We start from the raw sequence: 19,166 nt of genomic DNA on the forward strand, positions 1-19,166 counted from the left end.
AATGGGCTGTCCTTGTCTTGCTCCTCTGTGACAGTTTGAAAGGGCTGTCCTTGTCTTGCTCCTCTGTGTCAGTTTGAAAGGGCTGTCCTTGTCTTGCTCCTCTGTGTCAGTTTGAATGGGCTGTCCTTGTCTTGCTCCTCTGTATGTCAGTTTGAATGGGCTGTCCTTGTCTTGCTCCTCTGACAGTTTAAATGGGCTGTCCTTGTCTTGCTCCTCCGTATGTCAGTTTGAATGGGCTGTCCTTGTCTTGCTCCTCCGTATGTCAGTTTGAATGGGCTGTCCTTGTCTTGCTCCTCTGTGTCAGTTTGAATGGGCTGTCCTTGTCTTGCTCCTCCGTATGTCAGTTTGAATGGGCTGTCCTTGTCTTGCTCCTCTGTGTCAGTTTGAAAGGGCTGTCCTTGTCTTGCTCCTCCGTAAGTGAGTTTGGGGGGGATGACAACGAGACCCGTGACATAACTCACGCAAATTAGAACAGTGAAAAAGGAACAGTGAGAACAATAACCACAGACAAGTTAAATTACCGTCAAACACTCAGGGTTTATTTCTAAACACAAGGTAGGGGGGGGGGGGGGGGGGGGGGGCAGGAAAAGGGGCTGAGCTGGACCCAAGGAAATAAACAAATATCCCAAAACACCCCTAGACTAGCCTACTACTATACAGCTAACTAACTAACCAAAACACCCCTAGACTAGCCTACTACTATACAGCTAACTAACTAACCAAAACACCCCTAGACTAGCCTACTACTATACAGCTAACTAACTAACCAAAACACCCCTAGACTAGCCTACTTGCATACAGCTAACTAACTAACCACAAACACCCCTAAACTAGACTACTTCCATACAGCTAACTAACTAACCAAAACACCCCTAAACTAGACTACTTCCATACAGCTAACTAACTAACCACAAACACCCCTAAACTAGACTACTTCCATACAGCTAACTAACTAACCAAAACACCCCTAAACTAGACTACTTCCATACAGCTAACTAACTAACCAAAAACACCCCTAAACTAGACTACTTCCATACAGCTAACTAACTAACCAAAAACACCCCTAAACTAGACTACTTCCATACAGCTAACTAACTAACCAAAACACCCCTAAACTAGACTACTTCCATACAGCTAACTAACTAACCAAAAACACCCCTAAACTAGACTACTTCCATACAGCTAACTAACTAACCAAAACACCCCTAAACTAGACTACTTCCATACAGCTAACTAACTAACCAAAACACCCCTAAACTAGACTACTTGCATACAGCTAACTAACTAACCAAAAACACCCCTAAACTAGACTACTTCCATACAGCTAACTAACTAACCAAAACACCCCTAAACTAGACTACTTCCATACAGCTAACTAACTAACCAAAAACACCCCTAAACTAGACTACTTCCATACAGCTAACTAACTAACCAAAACACCCCTAAACTAGACTACTTGCATACAGCTAACTAACTAACCAAAAACACCCCTAAACTAGACTACTTCCATACAGCTAACTAACTAACCAACACCCCTAAACTAGACTACTTCCATACAGCTAACTAACTAACCAAAAACACCCCTAAACTAGACTACTTCCATACAGCTAACTAACTAACCAAAACACCCCTAAACTAGACTACTTGCATACAGCTAACTAACTAACCAAAAACACCCCTAAACTAGACTACTTCCATACAGCTAACTAACTAACCAAAACACCCCTAAACTAGACTACTTCCATACAGCTAACTAACTAACCAAAAACACCCCTAAACTAGACTACTTCCATACAGCTAACTAACTAACCAAAACACCCCTAAACTAGACTACTTCCATACAGCTAACTAACTTACCAAAACACCCCTAAACTAGACTACTTCCATACAGCTAACTAACTAACCAAAAACACCCCTAAACTAGACTACTTCCATACAGCTAACGAACTAACCAAAACACCCCTAAACTAGACTACTTCCATACAGCTAACTAACTAACCAAAAATACAGTGGGTGGTCCGCCCAGTTCTAACTAGGGGATTTAGACGTTTACCTACGGGTAGTGTATGCCCATGGGCAACTTGTCTTGGTTCCCCATTTTCCCACCAACAAACAAACAGTCAAACACCATAACCAAAACAATACTCACAGGGTAACAGACACAGTGACATGTAGTTGATAAACCAAACCAGAGATCTACAGACAGATTGAGCTCTAGAGAAAACAACTGACAGGGTTTTTAAACCAAGGGAAAGGGAATGTGATTGGGTAAGGGAAACAGGAGGTGTGTCTTCTGATTGATGACTGATTGGGGAATGATGTTTGTCACCTGTGAGGGGAGAAGGAGAGAAAAGAAACACACACAGGATACCCGTATCCGTAACAACGATGTTTCTCTCCAGTCTGTGTACGGCCTCCAGAATGACATCCGGAGCCACAGCCCCGCCCACGCCCCCGCTCCAGAGGTCAAAGAGCCCACGGAGGAGGAGATGCGTCACCAGGTAATGTCATCAATTCAAGGGCAAATTACAAAAAGAGGTTTCTTCCAGAGCGGATGTCAACAAATATCCATCAAACTACAATGACATGTCACACAGTGTTTTCTGGTAGAATGGGCCATTTAAAAATAACAGAATGGTCGTTATCTTGACTACATAACGTCATCAATGACATGTCAGTGCTTTCTGGTAGAATGGGCCATTTAAAAATAACAGAATGTTAGCTTGACTATCGTGTTATCTGACAGAATGGTCGTTAGCTTGACTCTATCGTGTCATCTGACATATTGATCGTTAGCTTGACTCTATCGTGTCATCTGACATATTGATCGTTAGCTTGACTCTATCGTGTCATCTGACATATTGATCGTTAGCTTGACTGGTCATCTGAAATATTGATCATTAGCTTGACTGGTCATCTGAAATATTGATCATTATCTTGACTCTATTGTGTTATCTGACATATTGATCATTATCTTGACTCAATCGTGTCATCTGAAATATTGATCATTAGCTTGACAGGTCATCTGAAATATTGATCATTAGCTTGACTCTATCATGTTATCTGACATATTGATCATTATCTTGACTCTATTGTGTTATCTGACATATTGATCATTATCTTGACTCTATTGTGTTATCTGACAGAATGGTTGTTATCTTGACTAGTCATCTGACAGAATGGTTGTTATCTTGACTCATCGTTATCAGAATGGTTGTTAGCTTGACTCTATCGTGTTGTCTGACATATTGGTCGTTAGCATGACTATTGTGTTATCTGACATATTGATCATTATCTTGACTATATCGTGTTGTCTGACATATTGATCGTTAGCATGACTCTATTGTGTTATCTGTTATTGATTGTTATCGTGACTGGTTATCTGACAGAGCAGCATGCCGTCACATTGGCACCTTCTCCTTTCAGATTCAACACTGGCAAGCCCAACTAGACAGGCATCGGTTAAAAATGTCCAAAGTGGCAGAAAGGTAGGCTGTTTCCTTGTAATGCAGCACACACACACACACACACACACACACACACACACACACACACACACACACACACACACACACACACACACACACACACACACACACTGTCTGAAAACAGACTGGTAGTCAAGGCTGTTATTGGAGTAGTCAAGGCTGTTATTGGAGTAGTCAAGGCTGTTATTGGAGTAGTCAAGGCTGTTATTGGAGTAGTCAAGGCTGCTATTGGGGTACTGTCTGAAAACAGACTGGTAGTCAAGGCTGTTATTGGAGTAGTCAAGGCTGTTATTGGAGTACTGTCTGAAAACAGACTGGTAGTCAAGGCTGTTATTGGAGTAGTCAAGGCTGTTATTGGGGTACTGTCTGAACACAGACTGGTAGTCAAGGCTGTTATTGGAGTAGTCAAGGCTGTTATTGGAGTACTGTCTGAACACAGACTGGTAGTCAAGGCTGTTATTGGAGTAGTTAAGGCTGTTATTGGAGTAGTCAAGGCTGTTATTGGAGTAGTCAAGGCTGTTATTGGAGTAGTCAAGGCTGCTATTGGGGTACTGTCTGAAAACAGACTGGTAGTCAAGGCTGTTATTGGAGTAGTCAAGGCTGTTATTGGAGTACTGTCTGAAAACAGACTGGTAGTCAAGGCTGTTATTGGAGTAGTCAAGGCTGTTATTGGGGTACTGTCTGAACACAGACTGGTAGTCAAGGCTGTTATTGGAGTAGTCAAGGCTGTTATTGGAGTACTGTCTGAACACAGACTGGTAGTCAAGGCTGTTATTGGAGTAGTCAAGGCTGTTATTGGAGTAGTCAAGGATGTTATTGGAGTAGTCAAGGCTGCTATTGGGGTACTGTCTGAAAACAGACTGGTAGTCAAGGCTGTTATTGGAGTAGTCAAGGCTGTTATTGGAGTACTGTCTGAACACAGACTGGTAGTCAAGGCTGTTATTGGAGTAGTCAAGGCTGTTATCGGGGTACTGTCTGAACACAGACTGGTAGTCAAGGCTGTTATTGGAGTAGTCAAGGCTGTTATTGGGGTACTGTCTGAACACAGACTGGTAGTCAAGTCTGTTATTGGAGTAGTCAAGGCTGTTATTGGAGTACTGTCTGAACACAGACTGGTAGTCAAGGCTGTTATTGGAGTAGTCAAGGCTGTTATTGGAGTAGTCAAGGCTGCTATTGGGGTACTGTCTGAAAACAGACTGGTAGTCAAGGCTGTTATTGGAGTAGTCAAGGCTGTTATTGGAGTACTGTCTGAACACAGACTGGTAGTCAAGGCTGTTATTGGAGTAGTCAAGGCTGTTATTGGGGTACTGTCTGAACACAGACTGGTAGTCAAGGCTGTTATTGGAGTAGTCAAGGCTGTTATTGGAGTAGTCAAGGCTGTTATTGGAGTAGTCAAGGCTGCTATTGGGGTACTGTCTGAAAACAGACTGGTAGTCAAGGCTGTTATTGGAGTAGTCAAGGCTGTTATTGGGGTACTGTCTGAACACAGACTGGTAGTCAAGGCTGTTATTGGAGTAGTCAAGGCTGTTATTGGGGTACTGTCTGAACACAGACTGGTAGTCAAGGCTGTTATGGGGTACTGTCTGAACACAGACTGGTAGTCAAGGCTGTTATTGAAGTAGTCAAGGCTGTTATTGGGGTACTTGTCTGAACACAGACTGGTAGTCAAGGCTGTTATTGGAGTAGTCAAGGCTGTTATTGGGGTACTGTCTGAACACAGACTGGTAGTCAAGGCTGTTATTGGGGTACTGTCTGAACACAGACTGGTAGTCAAGGCTGTTATTGGAATACGTATTGTCAGTGAGCAGTGTGATTGGTGTACGTATTGTCAGTGAGCAGTGTGATTGGTGTATGTATTATCAGTGAGCAGTGTGATTGGTGTACGTATTGTCAGTGAGCAGTGTGATAGGTGTACGTATTGTCAGTGAGCAGTGTGATTGGTGTACGTATTGTCAGTGAGCAGTGTGATTGGTGTACGTATTGTCAGTGAGCAGTGTGATTGGTGTACGTATTGTCAGTGAGCAGTGTGATTGGAGTACGTATTGTATGTGAGCAGTGTGATTGGTGTACGTATTGTCAGTGAGCAGTGTGATTGGTGTACGTATTATCAGTGAGCAGTGTGATTGGTGTACGTATTGTATGTGAGCAGTGTGATTGGTGTACGTATTGTCAGTGAGCAGTGTGATTGGTGTACGTATTGTATGTGAGCAGTGTGATTGGTGTACGTATTGTATGTGAGCAGTGTGATTGGTGTACGTATTGTCAGTGAGCAGTGTGATTGGTGTACGTATTGTATGTGAGCAGTGTGATTGGTGTACGTATTGTCAGTGAGCAGTGTGATTGGTGTACGTATTGTCAGTGAGCAGTGTGATTGGTGTACGTATTGTCAGTGAGCAGTGTGATTGGTGTACGTATTATCAGTGAGCAGTGTGATTGGTGTACGTATTGTCAGTGAGCAGTGTGATTGGTGTACGTATTATCAGTGAGCAGTGTGATTGGTGTACGTATTGTATGTGAGCAGTGTGATTGGTGTACGTATTATCAGTGAGCAGTGTGATTGGTGTACATATTGTATGTGAGCAGTGTGATTGGTGTACGTATTGTCAGTGAGCAGTGTGATTGGTGTACGTATTGTATGTGAGCAGTGTGATTGGTGTACGTATTGCATGTGAGCAGTGTGATTGGTGTACGTATTGTCAGTGAGCAGTGTGATTGGTGTACGTATTGTATGTGAGCAGTGTGATTGGTGTACGTATTGTCAGTGAGCAGTGTGATTGGTGTACGTATTGTCAGTGAGCAGTGTGATTGGTGTACGTATTGTCAGTGAGCAGTGTGATTGGTGTACGTATTGTATGTGAGCAGTGTGATTGGTGTACGTATTGTCAGTGAGCAGTGTGATAGGTGTACGTATTGTCAGTGAGCAGTGTGATAGATGTACGTATTATCAGTGAGCAGTGTGATTGGTGTACGTATTGTCAGTGAGCAGTGTGATTGGTGTACGTATTGTCAGTGAGCAGTGTGATAGGTGTACGTATTGTCAGTGAGCAGTGTGATTGGTGTACGTATTGTCAGTGAGCAGTGTGATTGGTGTACGTATTGTCAGTGAGCAGTGTGATAGGTGTACGTATTATCAGTGAGCAGTGTGATTGGTGTACGTATTGTATGTGAGCAGTGTGATTGGTGTACGTATTGTCAGTGAGCAGTGTGATTGGTGTACGTATTGTATGTGAGCAGTGTGATTGGTGTACGTATTGTCAGTGAGCAGTGTGATTGGTGTACGTATTGTCAGTGAGCAGTGTGATTGGTGTACGTATTGTCAGTGAGCAGTGTGATTGGTGTACGTATTGTCAGTGAGCAGTGTGATTGGTGTACGTATTGTCAGTGAGCAGTGTGATTGGTGTACGTATTGTCAGTGAGCAGTGTGATTGGTGTACGTATTGTCAGTGAGCAGTGTGATTGGTGTACGTATTGTCAGTGAGCAGTGTGATTGGTGTACGTATTGTCAGTGAGCAGTGTGATTGGTGTACGTATTGTCAGTGAGCAGTGTGATTGGTGTACGTATTGTCGGTGAGCAGTGTGATTGGTGTACGTATTGTCAGTGAGCAGTGTGATTGGTGTACGTATTGTCAGTGAGCAGTGTGATTGGTGTACGTATTGTCAGTGAGCAGTGTGATTGGTTTACGTATTATCAGTGAGCAGTGTGATTGGTGTACGTATTGTCAGTGAGCAGTGTGATTGGTGTACGTATTGTCAGTGAGCAGTGTGATTGGTGTACGTATTGTCAGTGAGCAGTGTGATTGGTGTACGTATTGTCAGTGAGCAGTGTGATTGGTGTACGTATTGTCAGTGAGCAGTGTGATTGGTGTACGTATTGTCAGTGAGCAGTGTGATTGGTGTACGTATTATCAGTGAGCAGTGTGATTGGAGTACGTATTATCAGTGAGCAGTGTGATTGGTGTACGTATTGTCAGTGAGCAGTGTGATTGGTGTACGTATTGTCAGTGAGCAGTGTGATTGGTGTACGTATTGTCAGTGAGCAGTGTGATTGGTGTACGTATTGTCAGTGAGCAGTGTGATTGGTGTACGTATTGTCAGTGAGCAGTGTGATTGGTGTACGTATTATCAGTGAGCAGTGTGATTGGTGTACGTATTGTCAGTGAGCAGTGTGATTGGTGTACGTATTGTCAGTGAGCAGTGTGATTGGTGTACGTATTGTCGGTGAGCAGTGTGATTGGTGTACGTATTGTCAGTGAGCAGTGTGATTGGTGTACGTATTGTCAGTGAGCAGTGTGATTGGTGTACGTATTGTCAGTGAGCAGTGTGATTGGTTTACGTATTATCAGTGAGCAGTGTGATTGGTGTACGTATTGTCAGTGAGCAGTGTGATTGGTGTACGTATTGTCAGTGAGCAGTGTGATTGGTGTACGTATTGTCAGTGAGCAGTGTGATTGGTGTACGTATTGTCAGTGAGCAGTGTGATTGGTGTACGTATTGTCAGTGAGCAGTGTGATTGGTGTACGTATTGTCAGTGAGCAGTGTGATTGGTGTACGTATTATCAGTGAGCAGTGTGATTGGAGTACGTATTATCAGTGAGCAGTGTGATTGGTGTACGTATTGTCAGTGAGCAGTGTGATTGGTGTACGTATTGTCAGTGAGCAGTGTGATTGGTGTACGTATTGTCAGTGAGCAGTGTGATTGGTGTACGTATTGTCAGTGAGCAGTGTGATTGGTGTACGTATTGTCAGTGAGCAGTGTGATTGGTGTACGTATTATCAGTGAGCAGTGTGATTGGTGTACGTATTGTCAGTGAGCAGTGTGATTGGTGTACGTATTGTCAGTGAGCAGTGTGATTGGTGTACTCCCTATACAGCTTGCTGAGCTACACAGAGCAGTATGTGGAGTATGACCCCTTCTTCACCTCCCCGGAGCCCTCCAACCCCTGGATCTCTGATGACATCACCGTCTGGGAACTGGAGACCAGGTGGGTTCACCCTCAGTCTATCCTTTTCTCTCTCTGTCAGAGTTACTGGAGACCAGGTGGGTTCACCCTCAGTCTATCCTTTTCTCTCTCTGTCAGAGTTACTGGAGACCAGGTGGGTTCACGCTCAGTCTGTCCTTCTCTCTCTCTGTCAGAGTTACTGGAGACCAGGTGGGTTCAACCTCAGTCTATCCTTTTCTCTCTCTGTCAGAGTTACTGGAGACCAGGTGGGTTCACCCTCAGTCTATCCTTTTCTCTCTCTGTCAGAGTTACTGGAGACCAGGTGGGTTCACGCTCAGTCTGTCCTTCTCTCTCTCTGTCAGAGTTACTGGAGACCAGGTGGGTTCAACCTCAGTCTATCCTTTTCTCTCTCTGTCAGAGTTACTGGAGACCAGGTGGGTTCACCCTCAGTCTGTCCTTCTCTCTCTGTCAGAGTTACTGGAGACCAGGTGGGTTCACGCTCAGTCTGTCCTTCTCTCTCTCTGTCAGTTACTGGAGACCAGGTGGGTTCACCCTCAGTCTGTCCTTCTCTCTCTCTGTCAGTTACTGGAGACCAGGTGGGTTCACCCTCAGTCTGTCCTTCTCTCTCTCTGTCAGTTACTGGAGACCAGGTGGGTTCACCCTCAGTCTGTCCTTCTCTCTCTCTGTCAGTTACTGGAGACCAGGTGGTTTTACCCTCAGTCTGTCCTTCTCTCTCTCTGTCAGTTACTGGAGACCAGGTGGGTTCACCCTCAGTCTGTCCTTCTCTCTCTCTGTCAGTTACTGGAGACCAGGTGGTTTTACCCTCAGTCTGTCCTTCTCTCTCAGTCAGAGTTACTGCAGACCAGGTGGGTTCACCCTCGGTCTGTTCTTCTCTCTCTCTCTCTCTCTCTGTCAGAGTTACTGGAGACCAGGTGGGTAACCAAAAGGTTGCAAGATTGAATCCCCGAGCTGACAAGGTCAAATCTGTCGTTCTGCCACTGAACAAGGCAGTTAACCCACTGTTCCTAGACCAGTTAACCCACTGTTCCCAGGCCGTCATTGAAAATAAGAATGTGGTCTTAACTTAAATAAAGGTCAAATTAAAAAAATATCTCTCTCTGTAGTAAGGAGCCAGGCCAGCTGTGAGTGAAGAGGTGGGGCTATGGGATTAAGAGGTGTTGAAGGATCCTCTGTCTATCTCTCTCTGTAGTAAGGAGCCAGGCCAGCTGTGAGTGAAGAGGTGGGGCTATGGGATTAAGAGGTGTTGAAGGATCCTCTGTCTATCTCTCTCTGTAGTAAGGAGCCGGGCCAGCTGTGAGTGAAGAGGTGGGACTATGGGATTAATGAGGTGTTGAAGGATCCTCTGTCTATCTCTCTCTGTAGTAAGGAGCCGGGCCAGCTGTGAGTGAAGAGGTGGGACTATGGGATTAATGAGGTGTTGAAGGATCCTCTGTCTATCTCTCTCTGTAGTAAGGAGCCGGGCCAGCAGAGAGTGAAGAGGTGGGGCTATGGGATTAATGAGGTGTTGAAGGATCCTCTGTCTATCTCTCTCTGTAGTAAGGAGCCTGGCCAGCAGAGAGTGAAGAGGTGGGGCTATGGGATTAACGAGGTGTTGAAGGATCCTCTGTCTATCTCTCTCTGTAGTAAGGAGCCTGGCCAGCAGAGAGTGAAGAGGTGGGGCTATGGGATTAACGAGGTGTTGAAGGATCCTCTGTCTATCTCTCTCTGTAGTAAGGAGCCGGGCCAGCAGAGAGTGAAGAGGTGGGGCTATGGGATTAACGAGGTGTTGAAGTATCCTCTGTCTATCTCTCTCTGTAGTAAGAAGCCGGGCAGCAGAGAGTGAAGAGGTGGGGCTATGGGATTAAGAGGTGTTGAAGGATCCTCTGTCTATCTCTCTCTGTAGTAAGGAGCCGGGCCAGCTGTGAGTGAAGAGGTGGGACTATGGGATTAATGAGGTGTTGAAGGATCCTCTGTCTATCTCTCTCTGTAGTAAGGAGCCGGGCCAGCAGAGAGTGAAGAGGTGGGGCTATGGGATTAATGAGGTGTTGAAGGATCCTCTGTCTATCTCTCTCTGTAGTAAGGAGCCTGGCCAGCAGAGAGTGAAGAGGTGGGGCTATGGGATTAACGAGGTGTTGAAGGATCCTCTGTCTATCTCTCTCTGTAGTAAGGAGCCGGGCCAGCAGAGAGTGAAGAGGTGGGGCTATGGGATTAACGAGGTGTTGAAGTATCCTCTGTCTATCTCTCTCTGTAGTAAGAAGCCGGGCAGCAGAGAGTGAAGAGGTGGGGCTATGGGATTAAGAGGTGTTGAAGGATCCTCTGTCTATCTCTCTCTGTAGTAAGGAGCCGGGCCAGCAGAGAGTGAAGAGGTGGGGCTATGGGATTAACGAGGTGGTGAAGGATCCTCTGTCTATCTCTCTCTGTAGTAAGGAGCCGGGCAGCAGAGAGTGAAGAGGTGGGGCTATGGGATTAAGAGGTGTTGAAGGATCCTCTGTCTATCTCTCTCTGTAGTAAGGAGCCGGGCCAGCAGAGAGTGAAGAGGTGGGGCTATGGGATTAACGAGGTGTTGAAGGATCCTCTGTCTATCTCTCTCTGTAGTAAGGAGCCGGGCCAGCAGAGAGTGAAGAGGTGGGGCTATGGGATTAACGAGGTGTTGAAGGATCCTGTTGGGAGAGAACAGTTCCTCAAGTTTCTGGAGTCAGAGTTCAGCTCAGAGAACCTCAGGTATGTCTACTGTTCTTTACTCTGTATTATACACTACTCTAGTACTCTATGGTACTTTACTCTACTCTATATTACTGTACTGTACTCTATATTACTGTACTCTACTCTATATTACTGTACTCTACTCTATATTACTGTACTCTACGCTAGTACTCTAGTCTAGTACTCTAGTCTAGTACTCTATGGTACTTTACTCTACTCTATATTACTGTACTGTACTCTATATTACTGTACTCTACTCTATATTACTGTACTCTACTCTATATTACTGTACTCTACGCTAGTACTCTAGTCTAGTACTCTATGGTACTTTACTGTACTCTATATTACTGTACTCTACGCTAGTACTCTATGGTACTTCTGTACTCTATATTACTGTACTCTACTCTATATTACTGTACTCTACGCTAGTACTCTAGTCTAGTACTCTATGGTACTTTACTGTACTCTATATTACTGTACTCTACTCTAGTACTCTATGGTACTTTACTCTACTCTATATTACTGTACTCTACGCTAGTACTCTATGGTACTTTACTGTACTCTATATTACTGTACTCTACTCTAGTACTCTATGGTACTTTACTCTACTCTATATTACTGTACTCTACGCTAGTACTCTATGGTACTTTACTCTACTCTATATTACTGTACTCTACGCTAGTACTCTATGGTACTTTACTCTACATTACTCTACTCTACTCTAGTACTCTATGGTACTTTACTCTACATTACTGTACTCTACTCTAGTACTCTATGGTACTTTACTCTACATTACTGTACTCTACTCTAGTACTCTATGGTACTTTACTCTACATTACTGTACTCTACTCTACTACTCTATGGTACTTTACTCTACATTACTGTACTCTACTCTACTACTCTACTACTCTATGGTACTTTACTCTACTCTATATTACTGTACTCTACGCTAGTACTCTACTCTAGTACTCTATGGTACTTTACTCTACTCTATATTACTGTACTCTACTACTCTACTACTCTAGTACTCTACTACTCTACTACTCTATGGTACTTTACTCTACTCTATATTACTGTACTCTACGCTAGTACTCTACTCTACTACTCTAGTCTAATACTCTAGTACTCTAGTCTAGTACTCTAGTACTCTAGTCTAGTACTCTAGTACTCTAGTCTAGTACTCTAGTACTCTAGTCTAGTACTCTAGTACTCTAGTCTAGTACTCTACTATGGAATATAAACACGTGTTTCAACTGGCCTGTAGTAGAATTTAATTTGCTCTCTGGCTCCCTCTGCTGGACATAATTCCCAATGCTGCTACAGGACTGGAGACAAGGTGGAAGAGCTTCCTGTCAGATTACTGTAGTTTGGAGCGTATAGATGTAGACATGTGGAAGAGCTTCCTGTCAGATTACTGTAGTTTGGAGCGTATAGATGTAGACATGTGGAAGAGCTTCCTGTCAGATTACTGTAGTTTGGAGCGTATAGATGTAGACATGTGGAAGAGCTTCCTGTCAGATTACTGTAGTTTGGAGCGTATAGATGTAGACATGTGGAAAAGCTTCCTGTCAGATTACTGTAGTTTGGAGCGTATAGATGTAGACATGTGGAAGAGCTTCCTGTCAGATTACTGTAGTTTGGAGTGTATAGATGTTGACATGCTGGAAAAGCTTCCTGTCAGATTACTGTAGTTTGGAGTGTATAGATGTTGACATGCTGGAAAAGCTTCCTGTCAGATTACTGTAGTTTGGAGTGTGAACTGTGATGCAGATATCTGATTTATACTTTCACTAATATTCAATCAATACTCACCCAGCAGAGCTGGTGTTTTGGCGTTGTCGAGAGGTGGAACTGTGATGGAGTTGTCAAATCGGTGAGCAGCTGTTCGTGTGGTCATTGTCACTAAGCCGCATCCATCCCACTCTTGTAAGAAATACAGACGGAGAAAGCATAGGCTCTATATAAAAATAATGACTCAAATTGAAACTGATTCAAAGGAAACAATGAGGATTTCTATCAGTCTAATCCAGGTGTAGATTACATCTCACATTCCAGTGTTAAAACTTGTAAACGAGGCTGGGTTTTATCTTAATGCTACGCCGTGCAGCCAATGGCAACGTCCGCTTTAGGTATAATGGGATTGGACAGCTCTAACACGGTTTCACAGCCATCACCGCCAAAACAACTGCTAGGTAGGTGTCGGCTTGTTCGTAAGGAAAGTGGCTGAGGGAATCATGTCAGTACACAAAGCTACCTTTCCACATACATCCTGTCCCTACTTGTGTCCTGAACATAACCCTGTTCAATTTAGATTTGTATTTACTTGACAATGTTATTATATGGAATAGGTCACCTGTAACGTCACAATTTCGCTTTTCACTTCCAGTGAACATGTTTAACATTCCTTTATCTTTCTGTGGTTCTGTTGTTGTTTAACATTCCTTTATCTGTCCGTGGTCCAGGTTCTGTTGTTGTTTAACATTCCTTTATCTGTCTGTGGTTCTGTTGATGTTTAACATTCCTGTATCTGTCTGTGGTCCAGGTTCTGTTGTTTATCATTCCTTTATCTGTCTGTGGTCCAGGTTCTGTTGTTTAACATTCCTTTATCTGTCTGTGGTCCAGGTTCTGTTGTTTAACATTCCTTTATCTGTCTGTGGTCCAGGTTCTGTTGTTTAACATTCCTTTATCTGTCTGTGGTCCAGGTTCTGTTGTTTAACATTCCTTTATCTGTCTGTGGTTCTGTTGATGTTAAACATTCCTTTATCTGTCTGTGGTTCTGTTGATGTTTAACATTCCTTTATCTGTCTGTGGTCCAGGTTCTGTTGTTTAACATTCCTTTATCTGTCTGTGGTCCAGGTTCTGGCTGGCGGTTCAGGAGGTGAAGAAGAGGCCGATTCGGGAGGTCCCTACAAGGGTCCAGGAGATCTGGCAGGAGTTCTTGGCCCCAGGGGCCCCCAGTGCCATTAACGTTGACTCCAAGAGCTATGACAAGACCACACAGAATGTCAAGGACCCCGGACGATACGCCTTCGAGGACGCACAGGTCTGTGAGGAGTCAGGAAGTGGTGTTTTGAATGGGGAGAGTAATACTGCAGCTGAATAGGAACAATGTTCTGTTTAATTACTTCTTTGTGACTCTCCGGCCCCGTTTATACCTGGTGCTAACATGCGTCCTTTCTTGTCCACATTCTGATTTTGCCCACATTTTTAGACAGGTGTTAGAATGGAGTGGGGTTATTGATGGGTTGGTTCACAGTAAGGTTAGAATGGAGTGGGGTTATTGGTGGGTTGGTACACAGTAAGGTTAGAATGGAGTGGGGTTATTGGTGGGTTGGTACACAGTAAGGTTAGAATGGAGTGGGGTTATTGGTGGGTTGGTACACAGTAAGGTTAGAATGGAGTGGGGTTATTGGTGGGTTGGTGCACAGTAAGGTTAGAATGGAGTGGGGTTATTGGTGGGTTGGTACACAGCAAGGTTAGAATGGAGTGGGGTTATTGGTGGGTTGGTTCACAGTAAGGTTAGAATGGAGTGGGGTTATTGGTGGGTTGGTACACATTAAGATTAGAATGGAGTGGGGTTATTGGTGGGTTGGAATGGAGTGGGGTTATTGGTGGGTTGATACACAGTAAGGCTAGAATGGAGTGAGGTTATTGGTGGGTTGGTACACAGTAAGGTTGGTATGGAGTGGGGGTTTTGGTGGGTTGGTACACAGTAAGGTTGGTATGGAGTGGAGGTTTTGGTGGGTTGGTACACAGTAAGGTTGGAATGGAGTGAGGTTATTGGTGGGTTGGTACACAGGAAGGTTAGAATGGAGTGGGGTTATTGGTGGGTTGGTACACAGTAAGGTTGGAATGGAGTGGGGTTATTGGTGGGTTGGTACACAGTAAGGTTGTTATGGAGTGGGGTTATTGGTGGGTTGGTACACAGTAAGGTTAGAATGGAGTGGGGTTATTGGTGGGTTGGTACACAGTAAGGTTAGAATGGAGTGGGGTTTTTGGTGGGTTGGTACACAGTAAGGTTGGAATGGAGTGGGGTTATTGGTGGGTTGGTACACAGTAAGGTTAGAATGGAGTGGGGTTATTGATGGGTTGGTTCACAGTAAGTAAAATGGATTGGGGTTATTGGTGGGTTGGTACACAGTAATGTTAGAATGGATTGGGGTTATCGGTGGGTTGGTACACAGTAGGGTTGGAATGGAGTGGGGTTATTGGTGGGTCTGTACACAGTAAGGTTGGAATGGAGTGGGGTTATTGGTGGGTTAGAATGGAGTGGGGTTATCGGTCGGTTAGAATGGACTGGGGTTATTGGTGGGTTGGTTCACAGTAAAGTTAGAATGGAGTGGGGTTATTGGTGGGTTAGAATGGACTGGGGTTATTGGTGGGTTAGAATGGACTGGGGTTATTGGTGGGTCTGTACACAGTAAGGTTGGAATGTACCTTCTCTGTTTCAGGAGCACATCTACAAGCTGATGAAGAGTGATTCCTACAGCCGCTTCCTCCGCTCTACTTTCTACCAGGAGCTGCTACAGGCCAAGAAGAAGGTAAACAACTGGCTGAGGAGGCTGGACGTCTGACTCTGGGTCACAGCTGTATCTGTGGAGGATTACAGCAGCTCGGGACAGACGGTTGGATGAGAGGTTCAATACAGAGCAGAGGAATTACACTACAAATCAATTTAGGAAAACATCAGTCAAATATCAAATCACAAGACAATATAATCTCATTGTATTGGCAGCAGCGCCAGCAGGACAGGGTTATCTGGAGGCTCAACTATAGTGTCTACAGTACAGCACCTATCACTGTTCTCACAATCCCAGCAGGACAGGGTGATCTGGAGGCTCAACTATAGTGTCTACAGTACAGCACCTATCACTGTGAATGTCTTCCCTCCAGTGTCTATCATACTTCAGCTTTCTTGTCGGGGCTGAAACACTGGTAAACACGGTAAGTGGTGTAGGGGCTGAAACACTGGTAAACAGGGTAAGTGGTGTAGGGGCTGAAACACTGGTAAACAGGGTAAGTGGTGTAGGGGCTGAAACACTGGTAAACAGGGTAAGTGGTGTAGGGGCTGAAACACTGGTAAACACGGTAAGTGGTGTAGGGGATGAAACACTGGTAAACATGGTAAGTGGTGTAGGGGCTGAAACACTGGTAAACAGGGTAAGTGGTGTAGGGGCTGAAACACTGGTAAACAGGGTAAGTGGTGTAGGGGCTGAAACACTGGTAAACATGGTAAGTGGTGTAGGGGCTGAAACACTGGTAAACATGGTAAGTGGTGTAGGGGCTGAAACACTGGTAAACAGGGTAAGTGGTGTAGGGGCTGAAACACTGGTAAACAGGTGGTGTAGGGGCTGAAACACTGGTAAACAGGGTAAGTGGTATAGGGGCTGAAACACTGGTTAACAGGGTAAGTGGTGTAGGGGCTGAAACACTGGTAAACAGGGTAAGTGTTGGAGGGGCTGAAACACTGGTAAACAGGGTAAGTGGTGTAGGGGCTGAAACACTGGTAAACAGGGTAAGTGGTGTAGGGGCTGAAACACTGGTAAACAGGGTAAGTGGTGTAGGGGATGAAACACTGGTTAACAGGGTAAGTGTTGTAGGGGCTGAAACACTGGTAAACAGGGTAAGTGTTGTAGGGGATGAAACACTGGTTAACAGGGTAAGTGTTGGAGGGGCTGAAACACTGGTAAACAGGGTAAGTGGTGTAGGGGCTGAAACACTGGTAAACAGGGTAAGTGGTGTAGGGGCTGAAACACTGGTAAACAGGGTAAGTGGTGTAGGGGCTGAAACACTGGTAAACAGGGTAAGTGGTGTAGGGGCTGAAACACTGGTAAACAGGGTAAGTGGTGTAGGGGCTGAAACACTGGTAAACAGGGTAAGTGGTGTAGGGGCTGAAACACTCTGGTAAACAGGGTAAGTGTTGTAGGGGCTGAAACACTGGTCAACAGGGTAAGTGGTGTAGGGGCTGAAACACTGGTAAACAGGGTAAGTGGTGTAGGGGCTGTGTGATGCGTGTTTACAGATGACTCTACTAGGTCTGTATCCTTACCACACTGACTCACAGCAGTCTGGTGCATCGTTACCACACTGACTCACAGCAGTCTGGTGCATCGTTACCACACTGACTCACAGCAGTCTGGTTCATCGTTACCACACTGACTCACAGCAGTCTGGTGCATCGTTACCACACTGACTCACAGCAGTCTGGTCCATCGTTACCACACTGACTCACAGCAGTCTGGTCCATCGTTACCACACTGACTCACAGCAGTCTGGTTCATCGTTACCACACTGACTCACAGCAGTCTGGTCCATCGTTACCACACTGACTCACAGCAGTCTGGTACATCGTTACCACACTGACTCACAGCAGTCTGGTCCATCGTTACCCATTCATTCAAAAACATTTTCCCTCCGCATATCACAATGCTCTAGAAAACCTCCTTTGTGGTTTACAATTTTGAACATTGTCCTTCATAAAAATGAAATATCTGCTGAGTCGAGTGCAATGTAAGATTTGAGACTTGTCCACATGATGAGTAGATATAGTATTTATGTACAGATAGATATATGTACAGAGATGGTGATATGCAGGCTGTGGTTAATTTATCCATTTTATTTTTGTCCACAGAAAAGTAAGAACTTATTCTGAGGAACTCCACTTCCAGGTAAAGATGATTATAACCGTAACCCCTGACCTTTAACCCTTCACCTTACATACACCTAACCCCTGACCTTTAACCCCTAACTCTACATACACCTAACCCCAGCACCATGTCCACTCCCCAGTTCTACCCTAACCCCTAATCCCAGCTTCATATCCCTAAAACACTATGCTATACAAAGTGTGTCCTAACTTAACTTATAACTCAAATGTGACAGATCGAGGACTTGATCCAATCAGATCTTAGACAACAGAATAGCAGTGCTGTTGTTTTAAGTTAGGCCATGTCGGAGGTTTCACTGTGTTGGAGCTGTGAAGATCCCGGCTGTTATACCTAACGCGGATGCTTCTAGTCCTATTAGTATAAATCCTATGCAGCCTTGTTACAAGACTGGAATGTGTTCTAAGCTACACCTCCATTGTGCTGATAGAAATCCTTATTATATTAGTTGAGTGATTTTCAAATTATGACCTTCGTTATTTTCTATTAAAAAAACTACACTTTCTCCTTCTGAACGTCTAACGCGAGAGTGGGGCAGGTGTGGCTCCGTGACAACGATCACAACAGCAGCTGCTCACCGATGTGACTTCGGCTCCAACACAGTGGCTCCAACACAGTACCCACCTATAAGCCAATGAGGAAACAGCTGCTATGTGGGCATCTGGTATCGTCGGGTTATAAAGTTAGATTGAATCCAGGCCTTAGGGCTCTATGTTATATGCATCGCTGAAGCATTACAGATCACATTGTTAGAAAATGAAAAGGTAACTTCTGATTGAGAGGACATATGCAGCGTTTACAGTGAAATGAGCAGAAACATTTCAACTGGGGAACGATGAACTTCACGATACTTAATTGAATAGACTCCTTATTGAATCTCGGCCTTAGTATCAATCCTCTGTCTCTTTGTCTCCTTTTTTAGGTCAAATCCATTTGATGGAATCACCCTGGAACAATGTAATGTTTTAGCCTTGGAGAGAGGACCAGATCATTTATACATTAATGTAATGTTTTAGGGAGAGAGAGGAGAGAGGACCAGATCATTTATACATTAATGTAATGTTTTAGGGAGAGAGGAGAGAGGACCAGATCATTTATACATTAATGTAATGTTTTAGGGAGAGAGAGGACCAGATCATTTATACATTAATGTAATGTTTTAGGGAGAGAGAGGACCAGATCATTTATACATTAATGTAATGTTTTAGGGAGAGAGAGGAGAGAGGACCAGATCATTTGTACATTAATGCAGTCTTGTCCGTCTCGAGGATCCACCGCTCGACAGACAGACAAGTAGGTCTGACGTGAAAGGAGTTGATTTCCTATCCTGACATTTCATTCTGTCCCCAGCGGTACAAAAGGATCAAGGT

General features: G+C 44.4%; 1 protein-coding gene across 1 annotated transcript in view; it reads left to right on the top strand.

The window, feature by feature from the left end:
* LOC109886752 (regulator of G-protein signaling 7-like) overlaps window positions 1-18,906 on the top strand; it is a gene marked incomplete at its 5' end in the record, with an annotated part of 72,917 nt that extends 54,011 nt beyond the window's left edge. Inside the window, 8 exons of the mRNA XM_031821345.1 lie at window positions 2,403-2,501; window positions 3,427-3,488; window positions 8,360-8,470; window positions 11,024-11,149; window positions 13,988-14,174; window positions 15,583-15,672; window positions 17,763-17,799; window positions 18,719-18,906. Of these exons, the coding sequence (XP_031677205.1) occupies window positions 2,403-2,501; window positions 3,427-3,488; window positions 8,360-8,470; window positions 11,024-11,149; window positions 13,988-14,174; window positions 15,583-15,672; window positions 17,763-17,783 (696 nt within the window). The remainder of the gene's footprint in view (window positions 1-2,402; window positions 2,502-3,426; window positions 3,489-8,359; window positions 8,471-11,023; window positions 11,150-13,987; window positions 14,175-15,582; window positions 15,673-17,762; window positions 17,800-18,718) is intronic.
* Between the last annotated feature and the right edge of the window lie 260 nt (window positions 18,907-19,166).

The sequence above is a fragment of the Oncorhynchus kisutch genome, unplaced genomic scaffold (genome assembly GCF_002021735.2).
Source record: "Oncorhynchus kisutch isolate 150728-3 unplaced genomic scaffold, Okis_V2 scaffold3962, whole genome shotgun sequence".
Classification (NCBI taxonomy): Eukaryota; Metazoa; Chordata; class Actinopteri; order Salmoniformes; family Salmonidae; genus Oncorhynchus; species Oncorhynchus kisutch.